At 52.2% G+C, this 12,361-nt stretch overlaps 3 protein-coding genes across 3 annotated transcripts; 1 reads left to right on the forward strand and 2 right to left on the reverse strand.

Moving 5' to 3' along the window:
* Positions 1–718: 718 nt before the first annotated feature.
* Positions 719–2,149, forward strand: BDZ99DRAFT_525831 (uncharacterized protein; the record flags this gene model as incomplete). Its single annotated transcript, XM_033726059.1, has 3 exons — positions 719–756; positions 1,340–1,782; positions 1,869–2,149. 3 exons carry the CDS (start codon positions 719–721, stop codon positions 2,147–2,149), a joined length of 762 nt encoding a protein of 253 aa, XP_033571203.1.
* A 1,823-nt stretch (positions 2,150–3,972) lies between these two features.
* Positions 3,973–5,032, reverse strand: BDZ99DRAFT_525832 (uncharacterized protein; the record flags this gene model as incomplete). Its single annotated transcript, XM_033726060.1, has 2 exons — positions 3,973–4,228; positions 4,848–5,032. The coding sequence occupies 2 exons, from the start codon at positions 5,030–5,032 to the stop codon at positions 3,973–3,975; spliced, it is 441 nt and encodes a 146-aa protein (XP_033571204.1).
* Positions 5,033–5,722: 690 nt separating this feature from the next.
* Positions 5,723–7,682, reverse strand: BDZ99DRAFT_525833 (uncharacterized protein; the record flags this gene model as incomplete). The annotated part of the gene is made up of 5 exons (XM_033726061.1): positions 5,723–5,932; positions 5,992–6,012; positions 6,414–6,590; positions 6,652–6,966; positions 7,515–7,682. The coding sequence occupies 5 exons, from the start codon at positions 7,680–7,682 to the stop codon at positions 5,723–5,725; spliced, it is 891 nt and encodes a 296-aa protein (XP_033571205.1).
* Positions 7,683–12,361: the final 4,679 nt, after the last annotated feature.

A 12,361-nucleotide genomic window follows, 5' to 3' on the forward strand; every position in this document is an offset into this window, starting at 1 on the left:
ACCGTAGACACGCAAGGAACAAAACCTGTTGCATGTGACGTCTCATTCGTCAATGTCGAAGCGCTGGATGTTAACGGCGTCGGGCTCAATGCACTGCTCAAAACCATTTCCTTCCTGCAATCCTAACGAGACCAGACCTGGTCGTAGCGCTCCTTGAACCACTCTTCATTCTTGTGGAGTCTAGCGAAGGTTCGGGCAATTTGGATCTGCAGTTGTTCCTTGTACTCGTCGTACGCGATTTGGATCTGCTCCCTCTCCTTCCCTCGCTCTTCCCGAACGGATTGACGAGAGACACTAGGGCCGAGGATGCCCCTGGGGTCCGTTATTCATCCTACTTCGCCTGGCTCTATTGTAGGCCCTGTTAGGTAGGCGGCGGGCTCGGTGCGGAAGCTGGATACCACTCTGATGCAGACGGTACGACGTGTTAGATTGCACAAGGCAACGCAGCGGCGAGGAGACGGGGGAGGGGGTGTCTTACAGGGCAGGAATCGGACGCAGGACGCGCAGTTTGCAGTGTGTGTAGAGGCTGGTCACGGTGGATATTGGTGTTGTGTGGAGGAAGATGTGGTGGTGAGGTTGGAGGATGAAAAAGGCGAGTTTTGTCGCGAGGTTGAGGAAGCCAATGACTCGGAAGAGACCGTGGTCAAAGGGATTCAGAAGTGTGTCGATATACGCGGACCGCAGGATCGAGACGGAGGTAGATAAGAGGCTTCTCGAGATGGCCGAGTCGCTCGTTTTGACTACTCATGTTCGGAGGTACTCCGGCAGAACCTGCAAAAGAAGTACGGGCAGTTAATAAACAAACTCGAGAGTCAATGGCAGAATTGCTAACAGGTAAGCTGTAGGAAAGTACTTGTTTGCTTGTTTAACTAGTAAGGAAGCAAGCAGGCGTAAAGGTGCAGTCGCTTGCTAGTTCGCCAGTTGACTTGCATTTTATATAGAGTTATATGACCACGTTCCCGACAACCGTAGAATTAAGAAGATGTTGTCTATCTAGGCCCCTGGCACCTCGGGGTTATATATCCAACTGCTACTCTCTCAACCATGCATTTCTTGCGAGCTATGAAGTATATAGCTAATTTAGAAGCTTTAGAGACCTTGGTTTTTAATTGCATTAGACTGTCTTGACATTTCGAACCTTTAGGAAAAGAGTCTGGAAGCGATTTCAGACGGGAATAGAGCCAATATAGGAAGCTCGGCCTAGCGGCCTCGGCCGGTTCACTTGCGTCCAGCATAAATCAGTATACTATAAAATAGGCTCCCGATATCCTTCGTAGTACAATCACATCCTCCACGCTCACTTCCAAGCCCACTCTCTCCAACGCCCCCTTACTCCTAGGCCAATCCACGAACTTCAAGGCCCTGAAAACAAAATTCAAGCTGCCCTCTCGTTCTCTCAAAAGCCTCTAGACGCAGTGCAGGCCATTTCCTCTTTTCCGAACACCCAAACATATTTAAAGCAACTGCCTGCGCTTCCGGTCAGGGCCAAAGTCGAGACTATAGCCGAGGACGAAGCCGCCGATGCTCGATATTCTGTCGAGTCGTACTCTCCCTTGCATCACATTCATTCACTGAAACGCAGCCCGACTCTTCCTATCCGTCCAATTCGATTTCGCAGCGCAGTGGAAGACTCAGGGGACGCTCAAGATGATCAGGACGGGGACGATGACGCGCAGAATGACGAGGGCGAGAGCACTAATGTCGAGGACGATAAGGATGAGGAAGAAGAGGAGGACCCGGACCGCGTCTTCTTCGACGCCCAGGTTAGGAACCCGCAAAATTGTCAGTGCATTGTTGGGCACCGGGGCAAGAGTAGCAACTGCACTTGCTGCGGAGAGTGGGTCGAGGATATAATGATGTATTGAAAGGGAAGGAAGGCTTCGAGTACCACCTAGGCCCGATCGACGAGAGTGATGTGGCAATGCTCTATTTCCATTCCTCGAAAGACTGCGACTGCCAGCTCCCGGACGCTCTAGGCAATCCAAGATCTAAGTGGAAGACTCAGCTGGACAACGAGTACGTCTTCCAGGATCGGAGTGACGATGAGTACGAAGAAGAAGAAGGTTCGCAGAGGGACTGGACGAACGAAGAGATGGTGGGATGGCAGACAACGACCACATGCACGGTCGAAGACCTTGCCATCGCCTAAGAAGATGTTTAGGTATGCTGCCACTTCGGGCGTCTAAGCCAACTCGGCTTCGGTTTCACTGTTCGTATCAATAAGACTGACGTTCCGAGTAGTATGTCTTCCTTTGCGAGACCTCGCCGAAAGAATCAGTACAAGGCTGAACCTGCCCAAGCCTTTGAATAAATCCTTTCTCTTGCCCGGGCACCCGACAACTCCTTACACACGGTCGCTTCGCCCGTTCCTTCGGCTTCCATCCTCTCGATTCGATCAGGCATCACCCTGTCCAGCACTTTCTTGTCTAGTAGCACCCCCTACAACACTACCCCAATATACAGCATCACCTACTCCAGCAACACTTGATCCAGCACCATCTTACCGAAAACGACCTCTAGCACCACCGTAAAACCCACATGTCCGCGTAAAAGAAGGAGTCACCCGTCTTGAGGATTCATTGCAATGGGGCTAATACGACTCGGAAGCTGTCGACAAGCTCAGTGGGTGTTTCGATGAACGCGGTCAGCGCAAAAAGGTGCCGATAGCGTTGGAGGAATTGTCTGATGAGAAATATTATAGTAATTCATTCTACACCAGAGCAGATCACGTTTTCTCGTGAGATATTGCAGTTGCTTATCATGCGGTGTCTTTCTTGTGGATGTTACGACATGCACATTCATTAAAATGCTGATGAGTTCCTAAAACCTCTAAGTGAGCAGGCCTTGAAAGGCTTTAACTATTCTTCTGTTCGCACTTTCTCGACCTCTTTTACAAATTAACTAATCACAACCCATGGCCCAAGTCTAGTTCCCACTTTCGAATTTCTCTATAAACCCGTTGCAGTTAACTCTAGTAGCCAATAGGGGCATCTAAGTGTATAGAGATAACTGAAAGTCGCATTCCTTTAAGCCGCAACGTGCTGGACCACTTAAGTCGACCTCTATTCAACTTCCTGAGTTGGAGGCTGACCACTCCAAGAAAGGCCTTTCCCTTCCTGATGAACTTCTGTCGCACGAAAATTTCAGATATCTCCGAGGAGCTGAATTATCTCTGTTCCTAACCGAACACAGCCTACTATCTTTTAGTTCCTAGTTACAAGTAAGGAACTTCCTTACTGCCATCCTAAACAAAGATGATCTAACTCTCTTCCCTATTGGACGTTGCGTACTCTGTGAACTCGTTCGGGTGATTGGATGCGCCAACTGCGTCGAGATCACCGTCAGCAGCGACGTTCACAACAACGGTCGCGCCGGTAGACTGACGAGATCGGTAGATAGGGTGAATATACACTTGAGCATTGTTATATTCTTGGCCTTGTCCGGCTCGTTGTGGTTCTCTCCAATAGTTGTTGCAAAGTTAATATCTCTCAAATTATCCCGTCGCAGGACGAGTTCCAGTTATTCACGTCGCCTTAACCCACAGACGCTACACAATAGTTGTCAAGGTGCCTCTCACTCCCGGACACTATGAAGTGGTAGAAAAGTCTAATGGCCGGCAGTAATACTCGAAGAGGGTGCTGTTAAAGTCGGTTCTTGCAACGATGGAATTTGATGCTCGTCTGGGTATCCTTCCAATTAATGATGCTATTGATTCTAGTGACGTATAAGTAGGAGCGACGTATCAAGACCTTAAGCTGTGGTGCTCTGACATGTTAGCACTCACGATTTCTCGAACACCTACCAGGAATAGGGAAACAAAGCACGGAAACCTATGGTGATGTGGTGGATGTTGCATTGCTCCTAGGATAATTCGTGGTGTCCCCAGAACGCTATCCTGCAAATGCTTACATAGTCTCGACCAAACGCCATCGCTATGTTTTCAGCCAGAAACAGCCCAGCCGTATTCGTATCCTAGCGCAGCTGTCCCAGATACTTCTCCACGTCGTCGTTCCTGTAGAACAGCTTCAACAGCTTCTTGTGCTTCTTCTTGTCCTCATCATGCATCTTCCGACTTTTGCTAGCATCCAAGTTGATTGGTCTCTTCTGCACATGAGCTTTGCCATCCTTGGAAGACTTGAGTTTTATTCCCAAGCCAACAGTGTCTCTCTTCTCCTTGGCTTTGATCGGATGAAGAATGTCCTCACCCTTTGCCCCCAATCCTGTCCGACTATCCGGGTCATAGCCATAGGCTTCGAGGTTTGATAAGCTACGCGGAGTTGACGTCCGACATCCAAATGTGACTTATGTAGATCTGGAGTATGTCCTGCTGATCATGCAACCCGAAGGAAGAGAGTAATACGCTTCGGCGGTGGCATTGGAGAGTCGCTAATCGAAATAGCCCAGGCACTGCCACCTTGCAGCAAAGGCGCTCTAGGAAAAAGTGGCAGGTATGTCCGTCAGGACCGCAACCGGGAGGAAGTAGGTCGAACATCAGGGTTCCAGCACTGTCTCCGGCGGCGAAGGACCGCGCCAGGGTCCGATAGTACGTCTCCACCGAAGCTTTTAACGTGAAGTTGGATTAGACTGGCTGGTTGAGGGTGAATTGTTTAGTACACCCCTCCGAATCTCCTCCGACCAGAGTTCGATTCGAAGTGAACATCTGCTTCGAATTCCCACATCCTCCAACTGGAACACTCCGCAGAGGCGGCCAGAACAATCCTAATCGCCACATCTAACATGTGGTAGACCCCGCAGGTGCCCCGTTCGGCCCCCTGGCACCGTGTCCCACCTGACAGGACGCGGTTGCAGAATCCCTTTGACCAGTCGTAGAAGCTGGCAAAACTGACCCATTCACCCACCAGTCTGTGGTCCATTTCACCAATGTAATCCACCACGCGACCCTAATGGCCTCTATTTCCACGTCCATGTAACGTCTCCAAGGCCGATTGACGAAGTTCTTGGACACCTGCTGGGCTTTCCAAGCTGGAGCTTCGTTGGCTTGATGTCCAGGGCGGTACCCGGTTATATACATCGCGGTTCAGACTGGCACTATCAGGCCAGCCGGCTGGTCGTGCCAAGTCACGCCCGTGAAGCTGGGCTGAGTCGGCTTTGGGGGCGGGCGTTCCACAAGTTTCAACGACAATCCGCAGTCCTGTAGGTTCGATTGGACGCTAGCATGGCGAGCATAGAAAGGATAGTGTGTCACCTCCTCAAGGGGGGCCGAGCTTGGTGCGGAGGGTGGCATCCTCGACATGCCTGACGGAACTACTAGGAAGAGAGTCAGCAACTAGTCCAACGAAGCAGCCAGTCATATCACTTACTGAATAGCGTCGATGTACTTCCGTAAGACCACCTAGGTACGGTCGTCGTGGAAATGTCTGAAGGAGTCTTCTTTCCACAACTAGGTCCAACCTTTCGAACTGTTTCAGGCCGAATTGAGGTTCCCAGAAGACCTATCGACCAAATGGCAGCTATATCTCCTAATCGGTCGCTGAAGCTTGGTGTCGACTGAGGCCGTAGGCCGGGCTAGGGAGGGTGCAAACGACCTTCTGTTGGGCCAGCCGGTGTGCTTAATCGGCCCTCGCGTCGCGGTTTGGGGTAGAATCGATGGTTATTGCACATGCGGCGCAGCTTCCTACGAGCAGCTCCCCAGCTTATCCTTCTAGCACTGCTCCACTACCCTAACCCTGTTGAGTACCAGGCCTTTCTTTGCCCATCTCGCCTAGTCCCTTATGTCTTGTGTGCGGATTTCGGCCGTTATGATATCTTTAGCCTCCAACGCGTTGCGCTTAACTCCAGTCGCCGCAGGAAGCTGCCAATCTAGATCAAAGGATGGTATTGCCGGGGTCGGATTCGAGGAAAGCGGAGCCTGTCGGTCGCGATCAGGCCACGTAGTCTCGACAGTGAGGCGGTAGTGAAAGCCGTCGAGCGGCTGGAAGCCGCGCAGAGTGAGCTTTGATAGACTTTTGCAGAACCTTCTCACTGGGCTACCTCCATCCTACGGATGTTCTTCTGTATATCATTAGCGGACGGTTTATAGCCTGACTACTATAAAAGAAGCAGTGGAAAATTCCGGGGAAGAAGAACGTGTGAGCTGGGCGTCTGCAATATCTTGTGGAGTTGAGATAGCCCAGCGTCCCGTACCCTGCGCGTGAAGAAGATTCAACTCGCAAATACGCGGTGATCCTCAACCACAACACAGGCCGGTATCTCACTCTTGGCACCGTCCTCGGGCATACGACTATAGGGAAGTCGGCGCTAGAGTTGGCGGTGGCAGCATTTCGGACAAATGGAAAATATGAAGGCAAGAACGGAAAGCGCTGGGGAGGACTTACTTCACAATTTCTGCATCGTTCTTAATCCCGGCTCAAGAAGTATTCTCGCCATTCACTCGGTATCGTTGTCGTATGTACAAATCCGACTGCTTGGCCGCCCCAATCCTTCAGAGACTTCCGAATGATGAAGACTCCGACCTCGACTCCCTTCTGCGATTCGCCGTTTTCGTAGGGATTTTTGACAAAGCTGTCTAGGATCTCCTGGATAAGACTGTTGGGTATGGCCTGGGATTCCGCTGGAAGCTTGCAGAAGTACTTGGGAGACCGTCTCGCGGACTTTCTGCTCCTCTGGCTTCATCCACCACTCAGCCTATACTTCCCGAGCGATAGGCACTTCCTGTTTTGATGCATTTATCACGGAGAATCCGACCTTCTGGCTATAGAGTTTGGCTAAACTTTGTGCTGTCCTTCGTGAGCTCGGCACAGAATCGTCGAATCTTGGAATCCAGCACAGCGAAATCCAGTAGGTGGTTAACAGAGTCCATAGGGCCAAGAGTCTGACCCAGGCGTTTGTAGAGATCGTTGACAGCGGCCCTAGGACGCAACATAGGGTTGTCAGGGTGTAAGTCGCTGCGAAGACGGAGACCGTCTGGTCTGGTACTTGTTGAGTGAACTTGAAGTGAAGTCGCAGCTGGTCTAGGAATTAGCTTTCCATGGTGTTGGTAAGAACGATAGTAGAAAAGGTAGTGGGCGACGAAGAGGAGATGGGTGAGGAAAATATAATGGGTGACGAAGCGGTGGTGGGTGAAGAAGTAGTTTACTTGAGCGGAAGTCCGTCGGCTGTTGGATGAGGCGACTCCAACGCCGAGGGCAAAAGACGCCGCCCACATCCTCCTCAACTTCACCTTCTTTTCACTCGAAGGGCTCGTCTGTTATTTTGCCTTTTCACTTCGTCAGCTCTTCACCCAGTTGATTCTTGTCGGGTGGCCAATTATCCTTTTCGCTAACTGGCGAGAGGCCGCTGGAGGGTAGCTCGCCGTAAACTTCGACAATCATCCGAGCACTCTTCTCGCCTCCACTTTCAGCTCTACCGCCTTTGCCCTCACACCAGCCATATTGCTGCCAGAAGTCGTCGGGTCGCAGTCATCCCCGGACCTGACTCAGCCAATCTTCCTAGAAGCAGCTTGCGACTTGTGCTCTTGGACGGGGTTTCAAAGAAGCAAGATGGGTTCGAATCACTTCGACGACTTGTGTCTCGCACTCCGAGCCCGAGAAGTCATTTGTCAGATCCTCGAACATCCCGATCTGGATCCGTCCGGTGCTAGCATCCATGTGGAGTTCATCGACCCGGGCGAGGCCGCTGGTCGTCGTACCATGCTCCAAGGGATACGCAAGGTCATACGCCATGTTAAGAGCAAAGCAGGTCTCCGCTGCAAAGTCTTCAGGTAGAAAACAGGTTCAGTATAAGCGTGGAACCAAGTCTTCAGAGCCTTCCGAGTCTAGGTCAAAGGCCCCTGGCGAAAATACCTTTCCCTAGAGCAGCGGCGCCTATGCCCAACTCTCGAACATGGCCGACTCGGAGCCCAGAGGATCGCGTGCAAGCGAAAGAGCAGACGAGATCATATCAGACCCTAGCGAGCGACCCCCTTGTCACCAATCCGTGAAGACGGTCAACAAACAAGTTCCACAACCACCCCTCGCTCTCTATAGCTTCGAACATACCACCGGCCCCATCACCTAGGGGTTACAACTCCCGGTGACGTGTCAGAAACCAGCAGCGTCTTGGCACCTCCTCGAGCGCGCAGAGAGCACCCTCAAGCCCACTCTGCCGTCGCTCTTGTACTACGAGCTTAGAAGGTCTCTCAGCTTCACCTGCGCTCGGCAGAAGAAAGATGACAACTTCTTCTCTTCCATGCGCAACGGCGACTCACCGACAACTCCACGACGAGCTCCCTCACAGATGTCGTCGTCTCGACGCGGCTCTTTCAACCCCACTCAACCGTCTGCTGGATTTGCGCAATAGCCCCCCGCAGCACAAATGGGAGAAGTGGCCCTCAGCTACGACCGTCGACTGCGGTGCTCCTCGAACCCCGCCAAGCAAGGTGATATCACAATGAGAAAATGAGACACAAACATGTTTTACTTGGGAACCGCGAGAGCTTGGAAAACTACTTGGACGAGAAGATCAGGGAATCACCCGAACCGATTACCTAGGATGAAGCGAACCTCATTCACAAACTCGAAGTTCGCGCTCACGGTTCCGCGGAGAAAAGAAGGTATTACGGCGCAGGCATTGAGCTGGGCTGGGAAGGATGAGACCGCCAAGGAAACGGCTGCCAAGATCGATGCTGCTAAAAGCTCGGCCAACGTGTCTGACGACGAGTTTAAGGAAGATCTCACCCTGAACGGCTCGTGTCTGAAAACGCTGGTAGCCAAAACGTACTTCAGCATAATGGGGTGGAGGATTCTTGAAGGATAAAGACGACGAACGTCTCGAATGGAGCACGGAGGCCAAACAGGCACAAGCAGAAGGGTGGAGCGTACCCATGCCCCAGAACCAGTATAGGCTTCATCTGGCGGCGAGCGGCCCTTATGTGCATCCGTCCCGATTTCAAGGTCCCAGGGCTCGAGAACCCAATTCGGACCTCTCCAGACTACTCTGGCCGCTTTAGCTACTTACAGAGCCACCGCTAGTCCGCAAATTCTCTCTTCCGCCATGCCCCCAAGGCTCCAGCTTTTCCCGAAGTCGCTCGCGATACCGGCATCACGGATCAGCAAGTCCGCTCGCGTGGTCGAACGGTTCGTGCATTGACCAAAATATGTATAACTTGGAAAAGAGGAAGAGAGGTGCTGCAGATGATGATGAATAGGCTAATTTCCCATATCACCGCCTCAATGTGCACTTGTACACCCGTTGTCGAAGGCCTTTAGACGATAACGAGGGGTTCCAGCCTTCAGAGCATGTCGTCACCGCTAGGCGCAGGTGGTCAACAAGCACAACTGTTGAACAGCATGGTGCAGGGTCAGTAGTGGATCTGTGGACTTTATATGGCGATTTACTGCAGAACGCGGTGCATCTATGGCCACTTTCAAACCTTCAACGAGTCGGAATCGCAACACCAAATTGCGACACTTGAGACCAACCTCTTTACACTTACCTAAAAGCTTGAAGAGATCCTCCGAAAAAGCCATCAGCACCAAGCCAACCAGCAGGTACAGGGATTACTTCCTTCCCCGACATCTCCAACATACCTACCACCCACCACACGCCTCAGCTAGCCTTCGTATCTATCTCGGCACAAGGCAACTCATGACGAAGGCCTCTGGATTCGCTAGCCTTACCTCTCGGTTCCAGACGCGGAATACCGTAAAACAACAGCCTCGACCACATACCTCCAGAGGTAGATCCGTACATGGTCGACGCCCTCACACCAGTCATGTGGCTCCTACATATTCGTCGGGTGATAGTGTTTCCTAGAGTTCAATCCGCGCGTCATTTCATAAGCAACCTGCGGGAAGCGCTTTTCGACAGGCTGTAGAGGCCCAATTGGCGAGCAAGCCACTCCCACCACCCCCAGCTCCAGAGCACAGTACCACGGATTACTCGGGTATCATTGACAGCTACGGGGCGCTTGCTCCCATTCCGAAACTTTTCCATCGAGACGGACTCATCTATCTTCTTAAGGTATTGCGTGCGTCGCCTAGTCTTGCTGAGGATGAATCCACGTCGAAGGCCACGTTCATGACACTCGTCTCCCGTGCGATCAATGTGTACGCTCCCTCCTCCAGGAAACTACTCGAAAATCTCGAGGTCCGTCCAGCAGCATAAACGGCGTCTTTTACATCACCGAGCAGGAGTACTAATTTTCGCAACGACCCTTCGCTCCATGTTCTTCCGCTCTATATACGTCATCTTTCGTTCTGCAGGCGGAGACTACGTGAAGCGGCTTTCCAACAAAGGGATGACTACTTTGGCATCAACAAGCTCGTATTACGTTGTGGAGTAGGGGATATTAAGGATCTTGCTTTCCTCTCCGGCAGCAGAGATAGCCGGTTCGGGTTCGGAAAACGCGGCGATCAATTCCCCAAACGACCGAGAAAGCCCAGCTATCAGTCCCCGTTATCCCTCTGGAAACGCAATGTTGTTCGTCGTCTAGCCCCTTCCATACCGTCGTCTAGCCCCTTCCATACCGTCGTCTAGCCCCTTCCATACCGTCGTCTAGCCCCTTCCATACCGTCGTCTCTCGGTCCAGTGCCGACAACAGTGGACCGGACCACTGCTTCTTTCCTAACGAAGAACGGGTGAGGCGTACGGGTGAGGTCGACATGTCCTCCATCGACAAGCCTAATCTTCTAAACTGTGCGTCAGCATCACCTCTATTCGGAGTTCTAGATTGATTACGCCCCATCAATGGGTGCATTCTCTCCGCCAGGGGACTTCCCAAAGTTCTCGAGTCCTTCTCCATTGGCGAGAATGACTGTCTCGGTGTCAATTCACGTGGCTATCGGTTACCTCTTCGGACGGGCAAGCGTGGCCATCAAGACCCCATATAGACGAAGAAACGCGACGATTAGTCCTCCTTATACCTGTGGACACGCAATGTCGTCCGATGTCTATCCCCCTTATATACCTCCCAGGGGGGTAGTGGTAGACGGTCTGGCGTTACAGTCGCACCATGATATTGTCTCCCTGAGGTTGCTGAATACCACGGTGTGATGAATGCCGGCATGAGGGTTTCTCGCAGCTTGCGAATATTGAAGAACTCAGCGTCCACATCACTCCTAGAGCCGTTAACCCTTGGTCTAGAATATTGGGTGAAGCGGATGCTCCAGCTCAATAGGTCGTTTGATAAGTCCAATCCACCAGAGTCAGCGTACGATCGCTGCCATTTAAGAGCATGTTGTATAACGTTGGGTGCATCCTCCCCTCGAGGAATGAGCGAGTCGGTATCAACAAGATTGTTCAAGACGGTCTTCGAGCAGTTGTTGATGTGGAGCCATAGCAGAGCTCTTTGGGGGGCAAGATGGAGCAGACGTGCCTGGACGCCAAGCCGTAGTTTGCGAGTCCTTCCACACCTGCATTCAGACCATGGGACCCTTAGCTTCGAGTTAAGATTAGAGCCCGCGCCAAGTGGATCTGGAACCAGCAGGAGTGTCATGCTGGTTCGAACAAGAGCAAACAGCATGGAGCAGCGCGTGACAGCGTTCGGCCAGCGCGAGCTTGTCGGTGACAGCATGAGGACGAACGAGAGCTACAACTCGAGCCGGCCATGAAAGTCTGTCAACAAGCAGAAATGGATCCTTTTCATCTCCCACCGGCCGTTTAAGACATTTGATGAGCGGCCGGCTTCGTAGGGGAAGCTGGGAGACAAGCTGCCAAGGCTGACTCTGCTTTGGAGAAGAGTGCTAGGAGTCAGCAAGGCATTGTCTTCTCGTCAAATGCTTCAATGGTCACTTTAGACAATATGCCGTTGCTAGTGTCAAAGACGGTTACCCCAAGTCGCGCCACGAGACAGCGTTTCCCCAAGCCAGCCACTCTAAGATGTCCAACAACGCCCCGTCAGAGAACGCCAACGAGAGCGAGCCCAGGCCAGGCCCCTATATGACTCGAGTGGCCCCCTCCCCTTTCTTCTCATGGACACCCAGCGCACCTGGCGAAGAAGGAAGAGTCTTATATCTCACAATTCTCGATGAACGGCACAGTACGGGTCAGCGGGGCCTCCCCCGAGGCCTTCGCGGCCCATCATCGAAGTAATGTCGTTGCAGCTACTCTTGGGTACGTGTGATGGTTTCACGGAAAGTCTGGCCTGCGAGGGTCGCGTCAGACAAATCGGTGGCGTAGGAGTGAAGAAGCAACTTTTCACCTGTCCCTTCACTAGGTGAGTTGCAGATATCTAGACGGAAGCGGGAGAGCGAGCCCGCTATTAAGCCGTATCTACTGCCTGTCCTAGATCTCCAACCTCTAGCGCTGTCCAGTAGCTCCTACTCATGCTCGATATCGACCCGGCCTCTCCCAAACGCGGCACTAACAGCTTCGAGAATACGCTTCACACCACGTCCAACACCAGCCTCTCGGCCACCCACAG

This window comes from Mytilinidion resinicola (genome assembly GCF_010093595.1).
Source record: "Mytilinidion resinicola strain CBS 304.34 unplaced genomic scaffold BDZ99scaffold_23, whole genome shotgun sequence".
In the NCBI taxonomy this organism is placed as follows: Eukaryota; Fungi; Ascomycota; class Dothideomycetes; order Mytilinidiales; family Mytilinidiaceae; genus Mytilinidion; species Mytilinidion resinicola.